Consider the following 21,706-nt stretch of genomic DNA (forward strand, 5'->3'; position numbering starts at 1 on the left):
TGTTTATGGCATTTTACAGCATATTGCTTAAGGTTAAACTTTTTTACAACAGTTGAGTTAATAGGATGATTTAGTATTGTGGAAAACAGAACACCACGAAATTTGATTACTTCCGATTCACTGTGAAATCTGTTTGACCCAAAGTACAGACGTAAAGTCTGCCTCTTAAGATAAAGAACTCAATTTATTGATGAAATTTGTGTTCCATGGACAAAAAGTGTAACAGTTACTAGAATTGTCCGTCTTTTTGTTTTTCCAGTTGAGCTTATACAGTGAAAGAAGACAGAATGGTTGTCTTATCGTTGAAGATTGGAGTTGGGAATGCTATCAAAACTATGCAATTTGAACCCTCGACAATGGTGTACGATGCCTGTCGAATGATTCGTGATCGGGTTCCTGAAGCACAGATGGGACAGCGTAAGTCGGAACTATTCCTTCCTGGCCAGTTGACACCATTGTTTAGAAAATGTAAAAAAACTGATGCGATCAATTGTTCACCAAAAAAATTCTTCAAAATTCAACATGATTTAATGTCTACGTCTGTGATAGGATTATGTAAAGAGCCAAGGTCTTTTCCCCAGTGTAGGGGAGTCCAAAACTAGAGGGCATAGATTTACGTTGAGAGGTGAAAGATATGAAAGGGACCTGAGGGGCAACGTTTTCATGCAGAGAGTGCTGTGTGCATGGAATGAGCTGCCCAAGGAAGTGGGGGAGGCTGGTGCAATTGTAACATTTAAAAGGCATCTGGATGGGTATATGAATCGGGAGGGTTTGAGGGATATGGGCCAAATGCTGGCAAATGGGACTGGATTAATTAAGAATATCTAGTTGGCATGGACGAGTTGGACCGAAGGGTCTGCTTCTGTGCTATACAGCTCAATGACTCTATGATGATCGATAGTTAGAGGTGTACTATGGTATAATATGATAAGGCATTGCAAATTGCTGGTTCTTTGAGGGAAGAATTTGGGGGCGGCATGGTGGCTCAGTGGTTAGCACTGCTGCCTCACAGCGCCAGGGACCCGGGTTCGACTCCACCCTCGGGCACTGTCTGTGTGGAGTTTGCACATTCTCCCCGTGTCTGCGTGGGTTTCCTCCCACAATCCAAAGATGTGCAGGCTGCGTGGATTGGCCGTGCTAAATTGCCCATAGTATTCAGGGATGTGTAGATTAGAGGGATGGGTCTGAGTGGGATGCTCTGAGAGTCGGTGTGGACTTGTTGGGCCAAAGGCCCTGTTTCTACACTGTAGGGATTCTGTGATCCAAAGTGCATTTTATTACTTGTTTAAGCAACCAGGTATACCTGTGGAAAAAAATTATGCAAAATATATTTGTCACCAGATGTAGTTATCAACAGGTTGTACTAAAAAAATTAGTAACCAATGTTGTCTGGACCCGAAACATTAACTCTTTTTTCCTTCTCAGATGCTGCCAGACCTGCTGAGCTTTTCCAGCAATTTTGTTTTTGTCCCATTCATTCACTTTCATTATTACAGTTGAATGAATCAAATCTGTGCAACATGCTTTTATTTTAAGTCTAACGCTGAGTTGATGGTTTTGGAACATTAAGGGGTTCAGCTACCATAGCGAATGCATAATTAAGCATTTCACTTAGTTTGAAATCATATTTAGTAAAATGTAAACTGAATAGAAATGTAGCAGTTTTATCAAGAGGTTGATGGGAGAGCAATTCATTGTGATGCCTGATCTCTTTATATGATGGGAATTTGTTTTTAAAGTTTGTATTGATTTCTGTTTTGGCTGCCTTCCATATATAACTAAAGATGAGAGAGATCCACAAAGTCACCAGATTAGGCATGGGAAGGGAATGATGTGTCCAGAGAGAAGGGCATATTTTAGAAATTGACATATTGTCACAGGAACACTTCCTGATTTTTATTCCCCAAAAAAAGGTAAAGGAGGTAAGTTTGTGCCTTCTGCCTATGTTAAGGTTCCTGATCTTAGCTGTTCTGAAACAGTGGAATGCATTGCTGTTTGCATTCACTGCAAAGGAGGGAAATCGGAGGCTCTGTGACAGTAGATCCTAACGTGGCATCACATATGGCAGAGTATTGTTGTCAGTGACTAGGAGCAAATTATTTGCATTCTCTCTTAGTTAATAACATGGGAATATTTGTAAGCAATTCCTGGGTACCGATTACTTAGGATCCTAACATTTGTCTTAGTAAACATTAATTAGTTTTGAAAATAGTTGTTGGGCAGATTTTGTTTCAGATAGTTTATAGTCCAGTTTAAAAATAAAGTTAAGAAAGTTGAGCTAGAAAAACAAACACTGGATCACTGACTAGCTGAGCAAAAATACTTCTGACCAGGTGAAGAGGCACCAAATGGGATATATGTTGATAAGTTAGAATGCAGTTATTGCAGGGCTCCTCACAATAATATTGATGTAGCTTCAACTCTGTGGCTACTTAAAATGCTAATAACTTGACCAAGTCACTTCTAATGGGGTAATTTTGAAACAGGATTAGGGCATTCAGGCCCTCGAGCCTGTTCTGCCATTCAATGTGATCATGGCTGTTCTGTGGCCTAACTCAATGTACCTGCCTTTAGCCCCTGTGCCTCTATACATTTGCTTAACAAGCAGTTTTTTTTTTAATTTCAGATTTAAAGTTAACTGATCCAGCATCCACTGCCATTTGTGGAAGAGCGTCCCAAACATCTACCACCCTTTGTGTATGGAAGTGTTTCCTAACATACAGTCATAGAGATATCCAGCTTGGAAACAGATTTAGATAAAGACAAAAAAGCTGCAGATGCTGGAATCCAAGGCAGACAAATAGGAGGTTGGAAGAACACAGCAAGCCAGGCAGCATCTGGAAGAAAAGGAGCAGTCAGCGTTCAAGGTATTACCCTTCTTCAGGTCCTGCTGGCTGTCCCTCCCTGAAGAAGGGTAATACCCGAAATGTTGACTGCTCTTTTCCTCCAGCTGCTGCCTGGCCTGCTGTGTTCTTCCAACCTCCTGTTTGGAAACAGACCGTTTGGCCCAACTTGCCCATGCCAACCAGATATACTAAATTAATCTAGTTCCATTTGCCTGTGTTTGGCCCATATCCCTCTAAACCCCTTCCTATTTATATACCCATCTAGATGCCTTTTAAATGTTGTAAGTGTACCAACTTCCTCCACTTCCTCTGGCAGCTGGTTCCGTGCACACACACGACCCTGTGCATGAAAAAGTTGCCCCTTAGGTCCCTTTTTAAATCTTTCCCCTCTCACCTCAAACATCTCTCCTGAATGGAGGCAGTGTGGGTCTGGGTAGGATGCTCTTTGGAGGGTCAGTGTGGCTTTGATGGACTTACTGGCCTCCTTCCACACTATAGGGGTTCTGATTCTACTGCCGTCTGGCCCTAATTTCTAGACTGTGCCCCTAGTTCTAGAATACACAATCAGTTTGTAATTGTTGATCTTTAACAGGAAAAAACACAGTAGATAATATAGAGTCTTAGAGTCATACAGCACGGAAACGGGTAGACCCACCTGCCTGCTCCTGGCCTATGTCCCTCCAAACCTTTCCTATCATTTACTTTCCCAAATGTCTTTTAAATGTTGTAATTGTACCCACATCCACCACTTCCTCAGGAAGTTCCTTCCACATGTGAACAGTGCTCTGCGTAGAAGAAAAAATTGCCCCTCGTGTCTTTTTAAAATCTTTCTCCTCTAACCTTAAAAATGTGTCCCCTAGTCTTGAAATCCCCCCTCCTAGGAAAAAGACAACTACAATTAACTCTATCTATACCCCTCATTATTTTATAAACTTCTTTCAGGTCACCTCTCAATCTCCTTTGCACCAATGAAAATAGTTGCAGCCTAACCAGCCTTTCTTTATAACTCAAACCTTCCATAGCCGGCAACATCCTGGTAAATCTCTTCTGAGTCCTCTGCAGCTGAATAATATCCTTACTATAACTGGGTGATCAGAATAGGACACAGTATTCCAGAAGAGGTCTCACCAACCTCCAATACAGCCTCACCATGACTTCCCAACTCCTATACTCAAAAGACTGAGCAATGAAGGCACGCATACCAATATTTTGAAGATTTCGATTGGTTCACCCTTAGCCTTCTAACTTCTAAAGAAAACAGGCCTAATTTGTTTAATCTTTCCTTAAACTTAACCCTTGAAGTCCAGTTAACAGTCTTATAAACCTATGTTGTCCTCCCTCCGTGGCCAATATGTGCTTCCTGAGTTGCGGTGCCCAGATTACCTCATTTATTGTCCATCCTGAAGCTTACCTACAAAGGTGGTGAGCTATTGCCTTGAACCACTGCAGTTATATAGTGAAGGTATGCTGGGAAAAGAATGTTGGTGTATCATCTGTTTATTTGTAGTGGTTTATTAAAATTGAAAAACTTTCTAGATCATTTCAGAGGCCTGTTCAGGTCCTCAACATATTGTTGGTCCTCAATTTTCTTAGCAGCCACACTGGGTAGGGATGTTGTTTTTCTTCAAGGACATTAGAAAACCAACTTGAAATTGTCTCAATCCTGTAGTTTCAAAGTCACTGTTGCTTGGACTAACATTTTATTCTGCATTAACTAGATTAACTGAATTCAACTTCATGAACTGCCATAGTGGGATTTTAATTCACTTCTTCAAGTTATTAGTTGAGACCTCTGGAATACCCATCCAGTAAGATAACCAAAATATGATTGTATCTGTGATTAGTCCAAGATACTGGATTGGTCTAGTGCTCAGGAAATACATTCACGGGACGTGAATGCCAGTGTCAAAGCCAGACTTTATTGTCCTAATTACCATTGAGAAGATGGTGAACCACTGTCTTGAATTGCTGCAGTCCGTAGGATGTTGGTTTGCTCAAAGTGCTGTTAGAGAGAGATTCTGGGATTTTGATCCAGTGACACTGAAACAAAGGTGACATTGTTCCAAGTCAGGATGGTGAGTAGCTTGAAGGCTGTTTGCAAGTGGTTGTGTTCTATGTATCTCCTGCTTTTGCCCTTCTCAGTGATGGAGGTCATTGGAATTGTTGTTTAAAAAGTAATTTTTCATTGTCTTGCAGCCACTGATTACGGATTGTTTCTGTCCGATGAAGACCCAAAGAAGGGGATCTGGTTGGAGTCTGGCAAAGCCTTGGATTACTACATGTTGAGGAATGGGGTAAGTTTACTGTTTTGCTCTTTATACCTTATTAACCATTCCCCTTTTTAGGTATACTAAGTTAACTGACTTTTAGATTCATGCGCGATTAATGGAATTCTGTTTTGTTTAAAATGACACCCTTTCATCGAGGTTTTGTTTTGGAATTGCAATGCTGCTTAATCACCTTTTGAGAGTATCACATTTTGTAGGTTGTTTTAACATAAATGAGGCAGTTGACACTTGACTGAGATCATACTGGAAGATTTTAAAGTTCTGTTCAGTTGCCAGAGCACAGTGTTACTTTCTAAGCAATGCTGTGAGCACCGTGGCTCACATTGGCTTTTTATTCCTGTCCATGAAACAGCAATTGGTTTCTGCAAGGAGATATAGTTAATGCACAAAACAAAATGTGGCCAATAATCTATTACATTTTCTTTGGTCCTCTACCCAAAGGCAGGGCTGGCCCAATGCACCATGACCTCCACCAGGTCTCAAGTTCAGCCCAACTGGAAATGGGATTCAATCCTTTACTGTTGGTACCAATATGATCTGTGGTGGCCAGCACTCAATTGTCTAAAGCAGACCACAAGATAGAGCAGCAGCTTTAGGTCATTTGCCCAATTAAGTCTATTTCACCACTCGATCATGTGTACTACATTTCTGAATTCTAATTCCCTGCCTTCTCGCTGTAACTATTGATCCCCTTAAATCAAGAACCTATCTATGTCTGTCTTAAATACACTCAATGACTTGGCCACCATAGCCTTCAGCAATGAGTTGCACAGATTCACCACCCTCTGGCTGAAGAAATTCCTCTTCATCTCCGTTCTAAAAGGTTGTCCCTTCACTCTAAGGCTGTGCCCTCAGGTCCTACTCTCTCCTACTAATGGAAAAATCTCCACATCTGGTCTATCCAAGCCTCTGTTTCCTGTATGTTTCTTCCAAGGAGCCTGAGCAATGTCTGCTTGTCTTTGTCTTGACCTGTAAAGAGTGATACTAGAATCTCAAATTTTATTTCTATCCTTGACCATGATTTTCTCCTGTTCTTGGTGCTTGCCATTGGCATATGTAGGAAGATTTAAGCATGTTTTAATAGCACTTTGCTTGCACATCAGAGTGTGACTTGAATTTGGATCTGCTAATTCAGAGGCAGGTGTGTTTCCTACTGCACAACAAAACTTTCAAGCTGCTCTTTGATTCACAGTTGTCTCCGTGTCAATGTACTGTTACAATGTCCAGTCTTTTGGAAGGATGTTTGAACATAAAATATGTTAATTCAATCAGCCGTATGGGGAAGGTTGTCAGATCTTAGTGCTGAGTTGCAAATCGCTTCTCCTTTTGTTTTAATCCAAGGATACGCTGGACTACAAGAGGAAGCAAAGGCCTCTGAAGATCAGGATGTTGGACGGAAGTATCAAAACAGTTATGGTAGATGACTCAAAAATAGTGAGCGACATGCTGATGACAATCTGTGCCAGAATTGGTGAGATCCATACGCATTATAATCTCTGCCTTTCCCTCACTCCACTGTGCACCTTTCCCTCCTTGTCACCCTAATCTTATGGAACAGTGAATTTCTGAGATCCTTCACGCTAGTGGGTTCCACACCCTGTGGGGTAAAGGATTTCTGAATTATGCCTTAAACTTCACATGAACAATGCTCTGCCCTTTTGTGTATCAGCCAGTTATGAACAGCTTGTCAGTTATGATTAGCAAATTCCAATAACTACATTACTTAGTGATATGTTTCTATAGTCCTGATGTTTCTTTCACAACCATCAGCTATGTGTTTTTATGCTCCATTTGCTCATGTAGTCATAAAGGAAGCACTTGGGTTAATCTATTTGGCAAAGAACTAGTTAATGGTTAGATTGTGCTCAGTGTATACCTTCTGAGAGGTATAAATGAGATCCAGCATTCTAATGCTCACTGAAGGAAGAATATTAGATGGTCTTTGTATTGATACATGTTGTCCAGCCACCTTATTACCAACCTCCTCTGTGTGTATTGATGGAATCCAAAACGGACTTGACTTGGCAGCCATCCAAGACTATGCTGTGCCTTTTCACGTGTTATAGAGACAGTATAGTCTCTGCTGAACCTTGGTATTTCCATCAATAAAGTGCAGCTCCTTATATAGCAGTCCATCACCTGCATGAAGAAATAAGTGTACTTCGAGTTGATTGTGTCTGTGAAATTATTGAACCATCTGGGCTCACTTCCAATAACGTGCAAGTCCCAGCCTTTTAATGAACATCATATCAGTCACTTTGAGGTGGGAGAAGAAATATATCCCAGAAATATCAAACTGTAAATTGCCATTAGGCTCTCTCTGTGCCTGAAAAATGGCACTTTATAGGATAAATCACAAATGAGTTATCAAATTTTTTTTGAAAAGTAAAAATTGACTAAAATATTAAAACCTTTTCTTACTTTATACTGAATTGGAAGTAAAAGTGGTTGAAAACTTAATGATGCTGAATTCATTTTGTTGTTAAAGTATTGAAGCCAACATTACTGGCACGTCTGTTCCTCAAGCCTGATTCCTTTTTGTAAAGACCAGAACAATTTAAACTTGGCTTTTGCCGTTAAGAATGGAGGCCTCTCTCTTCAACACAGCTTTGTACCTAATCTGTTAACTGGTGCTGTATTTAATATGGTATTACATGGCCAAACTTCATTATTTTATATTCAGCTACTTTCCTTCATCATTAATTCCTGTATGTTCCTTGAGGTCCCCATGACGTTCCTGTGGTTAATTGTAACAGTTCGTGCACTTGCATTGGAGCAAAATTACAGAATTCGGTGTTTTCTGTGGTTAATGACTGTAATTTATGGTTTGAGTGTTGGCTTCTAGTAGATGTGAAGTAAATTATAGTTATATAAGGTATATCTGTTTAAGTTTCTATTCAATTAAACCACAAAACAGCTCTATCCAACAAATGAAGATGTTACTTGGAGAGCAAATTGAATTTTGTTGCGACACTGGTTCATGCCTCATGACCTCATTTATGGAGATTTGACCAACTAACTCTGCTGCTGTTGGTGTTCAGTTATCTCTTTTTCATTTTCTGTTGCACATTACAATAAAACAATAGTTAATGGATTTTGTTTTAATAGGCATCACAAATCATGATGAATATTCACTTGTACATGAAATTGTTGAAGAAAAGAAAGAAGAAATGACAGGGACTCTGAAAAAAGACAAAACCCTGTTAAGAGATGATAAGAAAATGGAAAAGCTCAAACAAAAACTTCATACAGATGATGATTGTGAGTGCCTTTTTGAAAATCAGAAAATTGCACCAAAATCTTTTGTAATTATTTGTATAATGTTCTCTAACACCATTTGGATTGCTGTACTGTCATTAAATATTTATATTGACTTGATTTTTAATTTGTACACCATCAAAATTCAGTTCCGGTACAGAGCTACACTTTTGACCATGTATTTAACAAATAAGCAATGTTTGAAATGAATTCTGCAACCAAGAAGCAAATTAACGTGAAGCAGCATTCCATGAAATTTAGAGTAGGAGCAATGATGCAATTCCTTTTGAGCAGGCAGGAGGAAATCGGGTAGTTTTAAAGCACTTGATGCAGTATAGTTTTGTTTTGGTCTCTCCAAGTCTTTTGATCAAATGAGTTGATAAATGCACTACTTGGTCAGGACTTGAGCCATGCAGTATTGCAATATCCTTAGATTCAATCTATACTGGGTTAGTTCATTTTGGCCAGAGTAGCAATAGGTTATTTGTGTTCCTGACCGTGAGGGTCAAGAGAAATCACCGTGTTCCTGTACCCAAGTTGCTTTCCAACAAAAGTGTGTATTTGTGGCCAAATGAAATGAAGATGAAATGCTGCTCGTGGCTGTGGCTGAATGATCGAGCATACTTTTGCCTCATACATAAAGGATGGTCACTTTGGATGAGTGAGATGTAGGTTGCTGGCGCACACAGCTGACGTCTATAGCATTAAATTTGGTGAAGAGCTTAGAATGTTGAGAAAGAGTTTTAAAATAGAAGATACAGTAATATCTAAGCACCTCAGGATGGCATTAGTGACCCTGTATTCTTTGTATCCTCCAGTAAACTGGTTGGACCATGGTAGAACACTTCGTGAACAGGGTGTCGATGAAAATGAAACCTTGCTTCTCAGGCGAAAGTTCTTCTATTCAGATCAAAATGTTGATTCAAGAGATCCAGTGCAATTGAACTTGCTCTATGTCCAGGTTTGTACTTTCTTAATAAAGAAAAGAGCATTTATACGTCCAACAGAATTAAATTTACATATTTGATCATCCATATTGCAGGGCACTAAAGGTGGTGCCGTGCAAACAGTGGATGCATTCGATGTTATGTTTCAAAATTCTGTAAATTTGGATCAGCTTCAGATTGGAGGGTGACAAGTGTAATAACACTTCCTAAAAAGAAGGGAGGCAGAAAACGAAATTACAGACCTGTTAACCTAACGTCAGTAATTGGGCAAATGCTCAAGTTCATAATAGAAGACAACCTATTTAAGTTTTTTTTTAAGGTCATATCTTGTAGAATAGATAAGGGAGAATCAGCAAAATGTAGCAATTGGATTTTCTGAAAGCTTTTGATAAAATCGAGGTTAGTGTGCAAGGTTAAAGCACATGGGATTGGTGGTAATCGACTGGCATAGATTGAGAATTGGTTAGCAAACAGGAAACAGTAGGAATAAACTTGTATCTTTCAGAGTTGAAGATAGTGACATATTGGGTACCACAAAAATCAGTGCTAGGGCCCCAGCTATTTATAATATGTATCACTGATTTGGATGAGGGAATCAAATGTAATATTTTGCGTACACACATGTATCATATGATGACACAAAACTAGATAGGTTATGAGTGGTGAGGAAGATACAAAAAAGCTTCAAGGCAATTTAGACAAGTTGAGTGAGTGGGCAAATAGGTGGCAGATGAAGCATAACATGGACAGGTGTGAAGTTATCCACTTGGTTAGGAGAAACTGAATGTCAGAATACTATTTAATTGATAGATTGGGAAATATTAATGTACAAAGATTGCCTTGTACACTGGTCATTGAAAGCAAGCATGAAGGTGGACCAAGTAGATAAGAAGGCAATTTTATGTTGGCTTTCATTGCAAGAGGATTTAAGCACAGGCACAAGGATGTGTTGTTGCAGTTGTACAGGATCTTGTGAGACCACACAGAGTATTTTGTGCAGACTTGATCTGCTTGCCATTGTGAGTGTGCAGCAAAGATTCAGCAGATTGACTCCTGGGATGGCAGGATTGTTGTATCAGGAGTGATTGGATCAACTGGGCAGGTATTCTCTGGAGTTCAGAATAATGAGAAGGATCTCATTGGAATGTATAAATTCTGTCAAGATGGAACAGACTGAATGCAGGAATGATGTTTCCAGTGATTGGGGAGGTCTAAAACAATGGTTCACAGTCTTGGGATATAGAGTAGGTCATTTAAGTCTGAGATGAGAAGTGTTTTTGCCAAATTTTGATGTATGATTTATGAGTCCACACCATTTATATAAATTGCTTCCAGTAGTGAGCAACACAAATCTTTGTGGAAAACCAGTTCCTGTATTTTCCCAGTTTGAGTTAAATGACATTATCCTCTACGCAGAAGGTAGCGAACCTGTTGAATTCTCTACCATAGGTTCCGGAGGTCAAGTCACTGAATACATTTAATGAAGAAGTAGCTTTCCAGAATATAAAGGTGTCAAGGGAATTGGGAAGTGTGTGGGAGTATGGGATTGAGCTAGAGGATCAGTTGTGAAGGTATTGAATGATGAATTAAGCTCAATGGGCTGAATGGCCTACTCCAGTTTTCTGTGTTCCTATGTTGATGTGAAATTGAATCCAGAAGTTAGTTTCTTAAGAAATCTGTAATCTGTACCTTAAAATAAAATGAACCTTGCTTTGTGTTTTGTAACCTTTTAAAAATGTAAAATTAACACACTTATGATCTATATTTTATGTTCACCCTCTCCAAATAAGTTGTGTGAACAATTGTATATCGAAAAATCCTGCTTTGTGTACAATTTGAAATGATAACGGATAATGATAAAAATGATAATGCAGCAGGTGTATACATGAACTTTCAAAAGGAATTAGCTAAGGTACACCTCGTCATCTCATAATTAAATTCTGATCAGTGGATTCACAGGACAGGCAGCAGAATGATAGTATAAAACACTGAAGAGTGGAAGGTAATGTCATTTAACTCAGACTGGGAAAATGCAGGAACTGGTTTTCCACAAATATCTGTGCTGTTCACTACTAGAAGCATATTTTATATAAATGGTTTGGACTCCAAGCGTATCAAAATTTTTAGACCGCATCAAATTAGAGAGTATGATTAGCACTGAAGTAGACGCTCTTAAAAAATGCAAATGTTTAACTTGCGGAATAAAAATGAGTTTCAATTTACAAGTGTGTAGTGGTGGGTTTTGGTGGGAAGATAAAGAACGTCATCTACTCCTTGAAAAATATAAGCGTTTAAATGGAGTAGAGGTGTATGAGGATCTTAGGGTACAGACTGACCAATTATTAAAGACATTCGTACAGGTTAATAAGTGCATTTACGTATAAACAAAGCTCTAGGGTACATTTTTAGAACAAATTCAGAGAAGTCAGTTAAATTTCTATACAGCTTTTATGGAATCTTTCTTGTGTAAAACGTGTCATCAGACAATGGCCAGTTTTAGTGGAGGAGAACAATTTTATCGTGAGTAAATTGGAATTGAAGATTGGCAGGCAAAGCTGTAATGGAAGATTTTCCCTCAAAGAGAGGAGGGGAGATGGTTCAGGTATAGCCAAGATACATTCCCATCGGGGAACAGGTAGGGCAACTAAAACTGGAGGCCGAGAAAGAGAATAAGTTGAAGCAGAAAGAGTAGGTTGTATGACAGGCCACTAATACAGAATGATAACAGCCTAGTTTACAATGTCAAATGGGGAAGTGAAAATGAGAGAAGAAAGCAAGAGCAGGAGAACACGATATGTTCTATCAGAAAAAACGAAATCAAAAGTCTTCAGAAGTGTCTAAATAATGGAGGCAGATGTTTTCAATTATGGGGAGTCTTAAAAACTAGGGGCATAAATAGAAGATATTAATTAATAAATTGAATAAGAATATTTTATTCAAAGTGTGGAACTTGCTATTACATATGACTGCAGTGAACAACTTAAATGCGTTTTATGGGGAATTGTGATGAGAAAGAAATAGCCGTATGTTGCTGAGTTTAGATGAAGAGGGTGTGAAGAGGTGTTGGTGAAGCACAAGCTACTTTACCTATATTAAAATTGAAGCAATATCTTAAGAAATCATGTGAGCTGACTTCTGAAAATTTTGTTCTGTAATTTAGAATCAGCTACTGCCCCTGAAATGATGCTTATACAGCTTTTAGCTGAATAATTGTTTTCCCTCTGTACTTCTGTATCAGGCCAGAGATGACATTTTGAATGGTTCACATCCAGTATCCTTTGACAAAGCCTGTGAATTTGCAGGATACCAATGTCAGATCCAGTTTGGACCCCACAACGAGCAGAAGCACAAACCTGGCTTTTTAGAGTAAGTAGATACCCTTTGTTAGAGATAACCTTAGCTTGACTTGGATCAAAACAAGCATTAGAACTGACTTCAGGAATAACTTCAATGTTCACGTTGTGATGCACAGTATTTGAACACTGAAACATGACTTGTATTAGTTCTTCCATCAGTGCCTCACACTATGCATTTAGAATTTTAAATCATTGTTTTCTCTTCTGTCCAGAATATCACTGACAATTGCATTTTAGGTGATTCTCAAGCTTGCCGTTTTTAAAAAAAAAAAAAAAAAAAAAAATTTAATACTTAATTTCTTGATTTTTGTTTTGAAGGACGTCTAATGGGTGTGAAATGACACTTGCTTTTTTTGACTCTTTTGCCTCTATCATCCTTGTAATCTACTTATAGTTCCTTGATATTCAGTAACTCCGTAATAATCAATACCACACAGATATTAATTAAATATCTCTCAGCTCTATGACAAATGCAATTTATCTGTAATATTTAGATGTTTGAGTGCTTTTTAACCTCATTAGGCCTCATCGTTTATTTTAGTCATTGAATTCATCAGGGTTGTATACCCCTTTGAGAAGGGTATGTTGTTTATTTCTTCACGTTTTGGCTTGAACTTGTAATTTTGTTTGTTTGTTTGTTTCCTTTAGTTTCAAACCTGTTTGCTGTTGCTATGACCCTATGTATCTTGCCCTTTGTGTGACTATTGTAATATCATATAACTTCACTTTCTATCTTTTACTATGCTTTTTTGAGGTCACTCTTTGCCTCTCCGTTCTTCTAATATTTTGTTTCCACATGTTTAGCTATTAATTTGTGACTCATTTAATCATTGATCCTGCAAGATCACTGTTGCTCACTTTATTTCCTCATGGACTATTGTAGGTTAAAAAAATCACAGATGACATCAATCAGGTTTTTGGCTGGAATAATCACTTGTAGAATATACATCCACCCTAAGAGTCACTGATTTCAAGGATGTAAAACTGAGAGAAAAGCCCTTCTAAAATTACCTTTTTTTGATCATACATTGTGTTGATGTGGCAATAGTACACCTTGTGATCACTGGTCTGAATTTTGTAGTAATTGGTTGTTGTTGCCTCAGACTTGGGTCATGTTTCTAGATTATTTATGAAAGTTTTTGAAGAAAACAAAAGATACTGCAGCTTGTATAAAACTTTGGAAAAAATAGTTTCACGGTAAATCAATTTATTGTGCATCTTTTTACACCTTTGATTTATTCTTGGCTCACTGCTGATTAACTGAGATGTTCCTTTTTCAGGTTGTGTGCGTATTCTGCTATTCTGATCTTAAGTCAAATTCTAACATGCTGAAAGAGAATTAATAAATGCAAATTCCAATGCTATAAGATTGGCGATTTGAGTTGAAGGCCTTGTGTTTATAGTTGAGTAGGCTGCTCTGTACTGCCAAATTGTTGCATGTGCAACTGATTTATAGATGCATATTCAGACTGGAAATGTTAGTGGAAAATGGTAATGTCTGATTTTGCTACCATAATCTATTTCAATGGGGAGGGTTTTCACCAATGTGATGAGATTAACTGTTGGCAGTGATTTTAAACACTTGTCATCCATAAACTTGCAAAAAATGAGAGTTTGATTCACATTTGAATTTTTGATATTTTAAGTAGGCTTGCTTAAATATGCTGATGTAAATGAATATTTTGTGTATTGTAGTGCTAACTAAATTTATATGGGAGAAGTTTATAGAGCATGGTCTAATTTAACCATATTTCAACTAAATGTACATCATCAGACATCATTTAATGCTGACTGTGCTAATCTTTATAGCTTAAAAGAATTCCTGCCTAAAGAATACATCAAGCAGAAAGGTGAAAAGAAAATATTCATGGTAGGTGTTGCAAAACAGGATATTTGTGTTGCTGTATTGCATGTTAAATATAAGCAATATCTCTTACACTGAAGTTAAAAGTAAACTGACCTTGGCGGGAGGCTGATTCTTATTTAGATAAACGTGCTAAATGCTCTGTTTTTAGAGATTTTGAGGTTGAGACTCTAATTTGGTCAGAGTTCTTTAATTCAGACAACAGACTTTTAATGTTAATTTCATTCAATATTTTGAATATGAATTGTTTCTGGGACAGGCACAGCCAGCATTAATCACCCATTCTTAATTGCCCTTGAAGTAGACCTATTTGGAAGCAGGTTATTCGGAATGTGTGAAACTGCATGTGCCCTTTTCAACAACTTTGGCAAGAAAAATAGAAAAGCAGTATACTGTTTAAGTAGAGAAAAGTTATAGATCTCAGTGATGCCAAAGGATCAGGGTATTTTGGTAGATCAATCACAAAGTTAGTATGAGGAGTAAAAGTGTTTAGGAAGGCAAGTGGAATGTTGTAATTTACTGCAAGGAAATGTAAAAGTATGGAAGTTTTACTGCAACTGTACAGGCATTGATGAGACCATACTTGGAGTACTGTGTACAATTTTGGTCTCTTTAAATGATAAGTTTTATGATTTTTCAGATAGTTAAGTGAAGGTTGACTACTTGGGGCAAAGCCCTTGTCTTGTGAAGAAAGATTGAACAGGTTAGACTTGTGTTGGTTTTTAGACGAATGAAAGGTGAAACACGGAAGATCTTGATGGCGCTGAATAGAATGGATACTTGGAAATATTTCCACTTGTGAAAAAGATTACAAAAAGGGGACTGATTTAAGAATAAGAGCTCTAGTTACTGTATAAGACAGAAGAATTTTTTTGTTGTTAAAATGTGTAATCCTTTTATGACGGTGGGGACTGGATATTTAAATTTATTCAAGGCTGAGTTAGCTAGAATTGTATTAGACAAGGGGCATGAGGGTTATGTCGTGCAGACAGCAAATTGGAGCTGAGAGCACCACTAGATCAGTCATTTCATTGAATGGTAGACAAGTTTGGAAGGGCCTAATTCTGATCCTATATCCTATGTTCCTATTCTGTTTTTGTTCAATAGTCTTAAAATTATTTTCAGTTTTAAGCAGGTATAGGCAATCTATTTGTAGTTAGACCATCCTTTTCTGTCTTGAAAGCATCTTAGACTGTAAATTCTCTAGGTCTGTAATCAAATGTGTACTGGAGAAACTTGGTAAGTCTGGCACCAGGTAATTCCTGAAGAAAAGTAATTACATTCAAGACATGAACTCTGTTCCTCTCCACAGATGCTGTCAGACCCATTGAGTTTCTCCACTACTTGCTTTTATTTCCTTTTATGTTGTCTTGAACTGCATGGCATTATTGAGGTGCACTCTAGATATTTGTAATCCCATAAATGAGATTAGTGCTCATGATCTGATTGCCACCAATGTCCAGACTTGGACAAATGAGCTGAATTGCAAAAGTTAGAACAACTTCCCTTGACATATTTGAGTGTGGCATCACTGAACCATAACAAAATTTAAGTCACGGGAATAGGAAGGAGTCATACCTACCACAAAGGAGGATGGTTGAGGTGTTGGAGGTCAGTTATCTCTGCTTTAGAATGTTACTGCAGGAGTTCTTCAGAACATTGTCCAAGACCCAGCCGCCTTTAGCTATTTGTTGAATGACTTAATCTCCATCCAAAGGGCAGAAATGGGAGTGTTTGCTGATGATTGTAGTACTTAAAGATCAACAAGTTATCTGTGTGGAACCACAAAATTGGGTGAGATTATACGAGTAATTCGTGTCTGTATTTACTGTAGAGAAGGACATGGAAGCTAGAGACCTTGGAGAAATAAATAGTGATATCTTTAAAAGTGTCCATAATATAGAAGAGGAGATGCTGGAGGTAGGAGACTGAGGGGTGACCTTATAGAGATTAATAAAGTCATGAGGGGCATGGATAGGTTGAATAGCCAAGATCTTTTTCCTAGGGTGATGGAGTTCAAAACTAGAGACATGGGTTTACAGTGAAGGGAAAGATTTAAAAAGGACCTGAGGGGTAAGTTTTTTCACAGATGGTGGTATATGTATGGAACGAGCTGCCAGAGGAAGTGGTGGAGATGGGTACAATTACAACATTTAAAAAGCATCTGGATGGGTACATGAATAGGAAAAGTTTAGAAGGATATGGGCCAAATGCTGGCAAATGGGACTAGGTCAAATCGTGGTGTCTGGTCGGCACTGATGAGTTGGACCAAAGGGTCTATTTCCATGCTGTATGACTCTGACTCTACTCAATGCAATTTGAAACCCTGAGACACTGAAACTGTATTATTTCTTGTATGTTGCCATCAAAGGCTTAAATTCTATGCCTCATGCTTTCTAAAGAAGAATAGATAATGGGTTCCTTTGTACTAATCATGCATTGCCATGATCTCCAACCTTTCAAGCTCATCTGGCATCCTTTGCTGTTGCAAACTGACTCCAAAAATCTCATTCTGCCTTTCCAGCTCCTCCTCCTTTCTTACCCTATTCTCGTTTAAAATCCTTCTCCACTCAAGTCTTCTGCTCCACCAGGGGAAAGGATTGCTTTGTTTAACAAGGTTCTGGCCCTGGGAATGTTGTATCATGTTTTCAAGCTCTGTTTTTAAAATGCTATAGATTTTATGCTTTGCCCCCAGAACCATTCTAATTTATTACATTTTTCCTCTTTCTCAGCATCCACTGATATATCCTTAAAGTATTGTAGAGCATCTTCTGTACATGGGAGTCATATTTGAAATGCATTTTATTGACATCAAATGTCAATGATTAAAGATAACCAGAGGAGTCAAACTTGCATTTTTTTTTAATACATAGACGCACAAAAACTGTGCGAACATGACTGAAATGGAGGCTAAGGTGTTGTATGTGAAGATGGCTCGATCTTTAAAGACCTATGGAGTTTCCTTCTTCTTGGTTAAGGTAAATGGTTATTGTCAAGTATGAAGTAATCAATTTTACAAGTGATGTTTTCATAATTCAATGATATTTTATACTGTTTATTTTTACTTTATTAATTTTTAAATGTTATCAAATTATGTTCTCCATTTCAAACAATGTAGTTCTTCTGAAACATGGCACAAGTATTTAATTGTTAAGTTTCTCCTTTATCTTGAGTAATATTGCCAGTGTGGCAAAACTAAAAGTATATCTTTGCACTACCTAAAGAATATTGTTTTCTAGCACTGGGTTTGCATGGGAAGCACAATAATATGTCAAAACAATTTCTGAATGACAGTCATTTTGTTTTCTAGTTTGTAGTTTGTTATCTGTGACCTTCATGTGGTAGAAATGTTCTTCCCATGAGCCCTTCTTATATCTAACAAGTGCTATGTTCCCGTAAATAGAGCTCATCATTACATACCATGCTTCGCACGCTCTCCTTTTTACTTAATTAACTAATCAATGGCATTAGTCCTTTTACTGTTTCACTGGGACACTTGAATTAAATGTGTGCTTGTACATTTTAGAGTAAATAACTATATCATGTATTTTATGTTGCAATTAGTTTGTTGGGTGGTTCTTTCCTCCCCCATCCCTCCAAGTATGTATTTGATATGTATCTAACAGTCACTCAGGGAAATCTTACAATGCATCTGGCTGCTTCCATAAAACTTGTTAGCCTGAAAAACATCCCTGTGATTTTGGTTAGACACACTTCTCATAAATTTTGGAGCCTACTTTTTATGATTGATTACACCTCGTTGTTCATCTTGCTCCCTTGCAACTTTTATTGTTTTCTTTAAACATATAAAATATTAATATTCTTCAGGAGAAAATGAAAGGAAAGAATAAACTTGTACCCCGTTTACTGGGGATTACCAAAGAAAGTGTTATGCGTGTGGATGAGAAAACGAAAGAAGTGATACAGGAATGGAACCTCACTAATATCAAACGCTGGGCAGCATCACCAAAGAGTTTTACCCTGGTAAGTTTTATTTATAGCAAGTGTCTCTGTTCCTTAGCAGTGTTGGTTCCTTTTCAAACCAATTGCAATGTCTGAAACTCAAAGCACATTGAGCGTACGTTGTCCTGCAGAAACTATAAAGTATGATGAAGGTTCCAATTTGTTCTAGTTCATTAAGTGTTTAGTCTGCAAAATGTTTTTTCTTTGAGCTTAATTAGTATAACACATGCTAATTTCTGGGGTAATTGTAGGAAAATGTATGAAGATGGCATGCGGGTGGGGGATTTATAGTTCACTTTTAATTGGGCAAGCCAGTTAATTGTGAAGTCCTTCAATGTGGGGCAGCTAAGAAGCAAGTTTAAATCACAGTACAGATATGTGCCTCTACTATATGACACATGATTTTTCTGGGAAGATGCTGAAGTACAAGTCAAACATGTTCTTGTACAGTTCTTTGTTTTGTTGCTCAGTGTAGAGGTAGAGTATTTGAATTGCTCTCTAATAGTGGATCTTATGTAAGCTTCATATATTCTATACTTAGTTATAGTGTAGTGTTTTTATTTTCAGTATTGGATTTAGACTGATGTAATTTTAATGGTGCAGGAAGAGGACCTGATGGGCAGAAATATTTAAAATATGACAAGACTAATTTTTTTTAAAAAATGGGATTCAGGCTTTATAAGTAGAAGCATCAAGCACAGAAAAGTTTATGCAAAGATTTAATGAATCACTAGGCCTTGGATGGAGCACTGTGTCCAGTCCTGTGCACCAAGCAAGAATAGTAACATTTAGCAAGAATGTCAAGACGTTGGAGAGAATGTAAAGATACACTGGAATAGCACCAGAACTGGGGAAAGCTAATTGTAGGTGTTAATTATTTTACAATGAAGTAACAGTCAAGTGAAGTGGTCAGATGCATTGCTGTGTTCATAATGGGTGAATACGAAGGGATGGATTTGAGTTCTGGAAGTGAAAACCGTATTTGGTGCAAGTGTTTTTTGTTTCGATTGTAGGCCATGACTGGTATCTCGAATTTCCCCTATCTCAATGCAAATACATTGTCCCCGATTTTAACGTTGGTTCAGAGGAACAGTTTCTAATCTATATCCAGATTACAAAATGCAGTATTCCTTGTGAAATGATGCTCAGTTATTTGTACTGACACCATGTAAGCACTAAAAACTGCACATGCAGCATTTACAAGTCATGCTTAAGTCATCACAAGGACCTTAACAATGAAAATCAAGGTCTGTGTCTAAACAATATTTAGTCCTTACTGGAACTCTTTACTATCAATGGCAGATTGATTGATCGGTGTTTGCCTGAACATTTACAGTCACAGGACTACAATCATGTTTTTATCATTGGCAGTTTTTAAGCAAAAGTATAGGCATCAGATTTACTATACAAGATACTGATGATGCAAGTCTGAAGTGATTATAAATGAACTGGCTGCAGTATATCTCTTGACAGCTGAAATGTTGGCCACAGGGGTAAACAGCATTTTTGGATTTAAGTGGCACCAGCAGATGCTAGTACATGCTGGAAAATGCACATCTTTGTGATATCATTAATATTTCAGCTTTGTATTCTGATTTGCATCCAAATGTTCATTTCAGCAATCAAGATAGTTTTGTAACACTCTCAATTGTCTGTTGTAGTAATATATTAACTTTCTGTTGAGTGAATCTTATCTCATTCAGTTTTCATCCTACAGACAATACATGTATCAAGGCTGTCTCCAAGTCTTGTTTACCAAAGAGTAACTGTGATGCGACTTGTGATGTCCTTGGGTAATTCAGAACAAAGCGAAAGGCCAAGCTATAGTTTTGTTCTATTTCTTACAGTAATATGGCCAATTTTTAAATTGGCATCTACAAAAATAAAAAGAATTGAATAAAATGCTCTATCTTGTGAAGATTATCAGAAGTTACCAACTTAAAACAGGAAGCATTGATAGGAATAAACAGTGACGTTTGTCCTCCACCCTCTGATATGGGGGAGTAAATAGCCTCACTCTGCCAAATGTTGAGATGTTAACTTTTAAATTAGAAGCAACAGAACAGTAAGTGGAGTTGTAGATCAGATCTAACACCAATCACATGATCATTCCAGCATATTTTGTATTGCAGTATTTTTCTGATAATTGAAAGAATCATTTTCCATCTTAATGTTGTGGTTCAAGACAATGTAGCTCATTGAAATGCGATTGGAGATTAAATTATCCAGTCATTTAATTTTTGTGCTATTGGTTTAAGAATAATATTATTTCTTCAAACTCCCGTAGAGGTTTTAAGTTCTTTGGCTGCCTTGGAAGAACTACTAGTTAAGGAAAAGACATCAAGCTTCACAAGCAGATGCTAGCCAAGTAAAAATTATAAAATTTTACAGAATCTACTGTAAAGTGAGAATGAATGAGTTCATAAAGCATCTCACAATCAACTAATTGCTTTTTTTGAAGCTCAGTGACTATAATGTAGGCAAATGGCATACCGTGAGCCCTTATAAACAGTGGTTGGTTACAGTCCACTAATTTTTTTGTTGGTAAGGCTTATTCTTTAACCAATCACACTGAGTATTCTCTACTGTTCTTCAAGTCGCACTGTGGGACACTTGCATCCACCAGAATGAGCAGACAGGGCTTTGGCTTAGCACTTGCTCTGAGGGTGTCTTCTAAAATCACATGACTGCACTGATGTATCATTTTAGATTATATGTTTGAGTACTAGGGTGTGACTTTAAACCTTCTGACTTGGACAATCTACTGTCACTGAGCCACTACAAACTGAAGGAGGAAATGCAAAAGAGGGATTTGTGAAAAGTAAAAAATTGAGACTAACTTTCAATATTTTGACTTTTGTGATGATCTAAGAAATTTTTTCTACTTTTCCGCGATGCAGGATTTTGGTGACTATCAGGATGGTTACTATTCAGTTCAGACAACTGAAGGAGAGCAAATTGCCCAGCTCATAGCTGGATACATCGATATCATTCTGAAAAAGGTATTCCAGTAAATTTCTTTCTTCCATGATTGTCATCTGTTTTATTTACAAGTATGTTCAGATTTTTCACAACATTCCACTGTAATATAGGCACAGGCAAGGATGTCAAAATTTGACAATCTTTGGATTTTCTACTACAACAAAGCTATAAAATATATCAATATATTCACTGTGAATCCTCT

General features: G+C 37.6%; 1 protein-coding gene across 1 annotated transcript in view; it reads left to right on the top strand.

Annotated features, from left to right (window-relative positions):
* The first annotated feature begins 259 nt into the window (after positions 1-259).
* LOC109915675 (talin-1) overlaps positions 260-21,706 on the top strand; it is a 116,283-nt gene continuing 94,836 nt past the window's right edge. Inside the window, exons 1-10 of the mRNA XM_048616649.1 lie at positions 260-417; positions 5,043-5,140; positions 6,476-6,605; positions 8,243-8,395; positions 9,211-9,353; positions 12,578-12,705; positions 14,505-14,565; positions 17,433-17,537; positions 18,388-18,543; positions 21,423-21,524. Of these exons, the coding sequence (XP_048472606.1) occupies positions 288-417; positions 5,043-5,140; positions 6,476-6,605; positions 8,243-8,395; positions 9,211-9,353; positions 12,578-12,705; positions 14,505-14,565; positions 17,433-17,537; positions 18,388-18,543; positions 21,423-21,524 (1,206 nt within the window). The 5' untranslated portion in view covers positions 260-287. The remainder of the gene's footprint in view (positions 418-5,042; positions 5,141-6,475; positions 6,606-8,242; positions 8,396-9,210; positions 9,354-12,577; positions 12,706-14,504; positions 14,566-17,432; positions 17,538-18,387; positions 18,544-21,422; positions 21,525-21,706) is intronic.

This window comes from Rhincodon typus, chromosome 1, assembly GCF_021869965.1.
Source record: "Rhincodon typus isolate 14 chromosome 1, sRhiTyp1.1, whole genome shotgun sequence".
Taxonomy (NCBI): Eukaryota; Metazoa; Chordata; class Chondrichthyes; order Orectolobiformes; family Rhincodontidae; genus Rhincodon; species Rhincodon typus.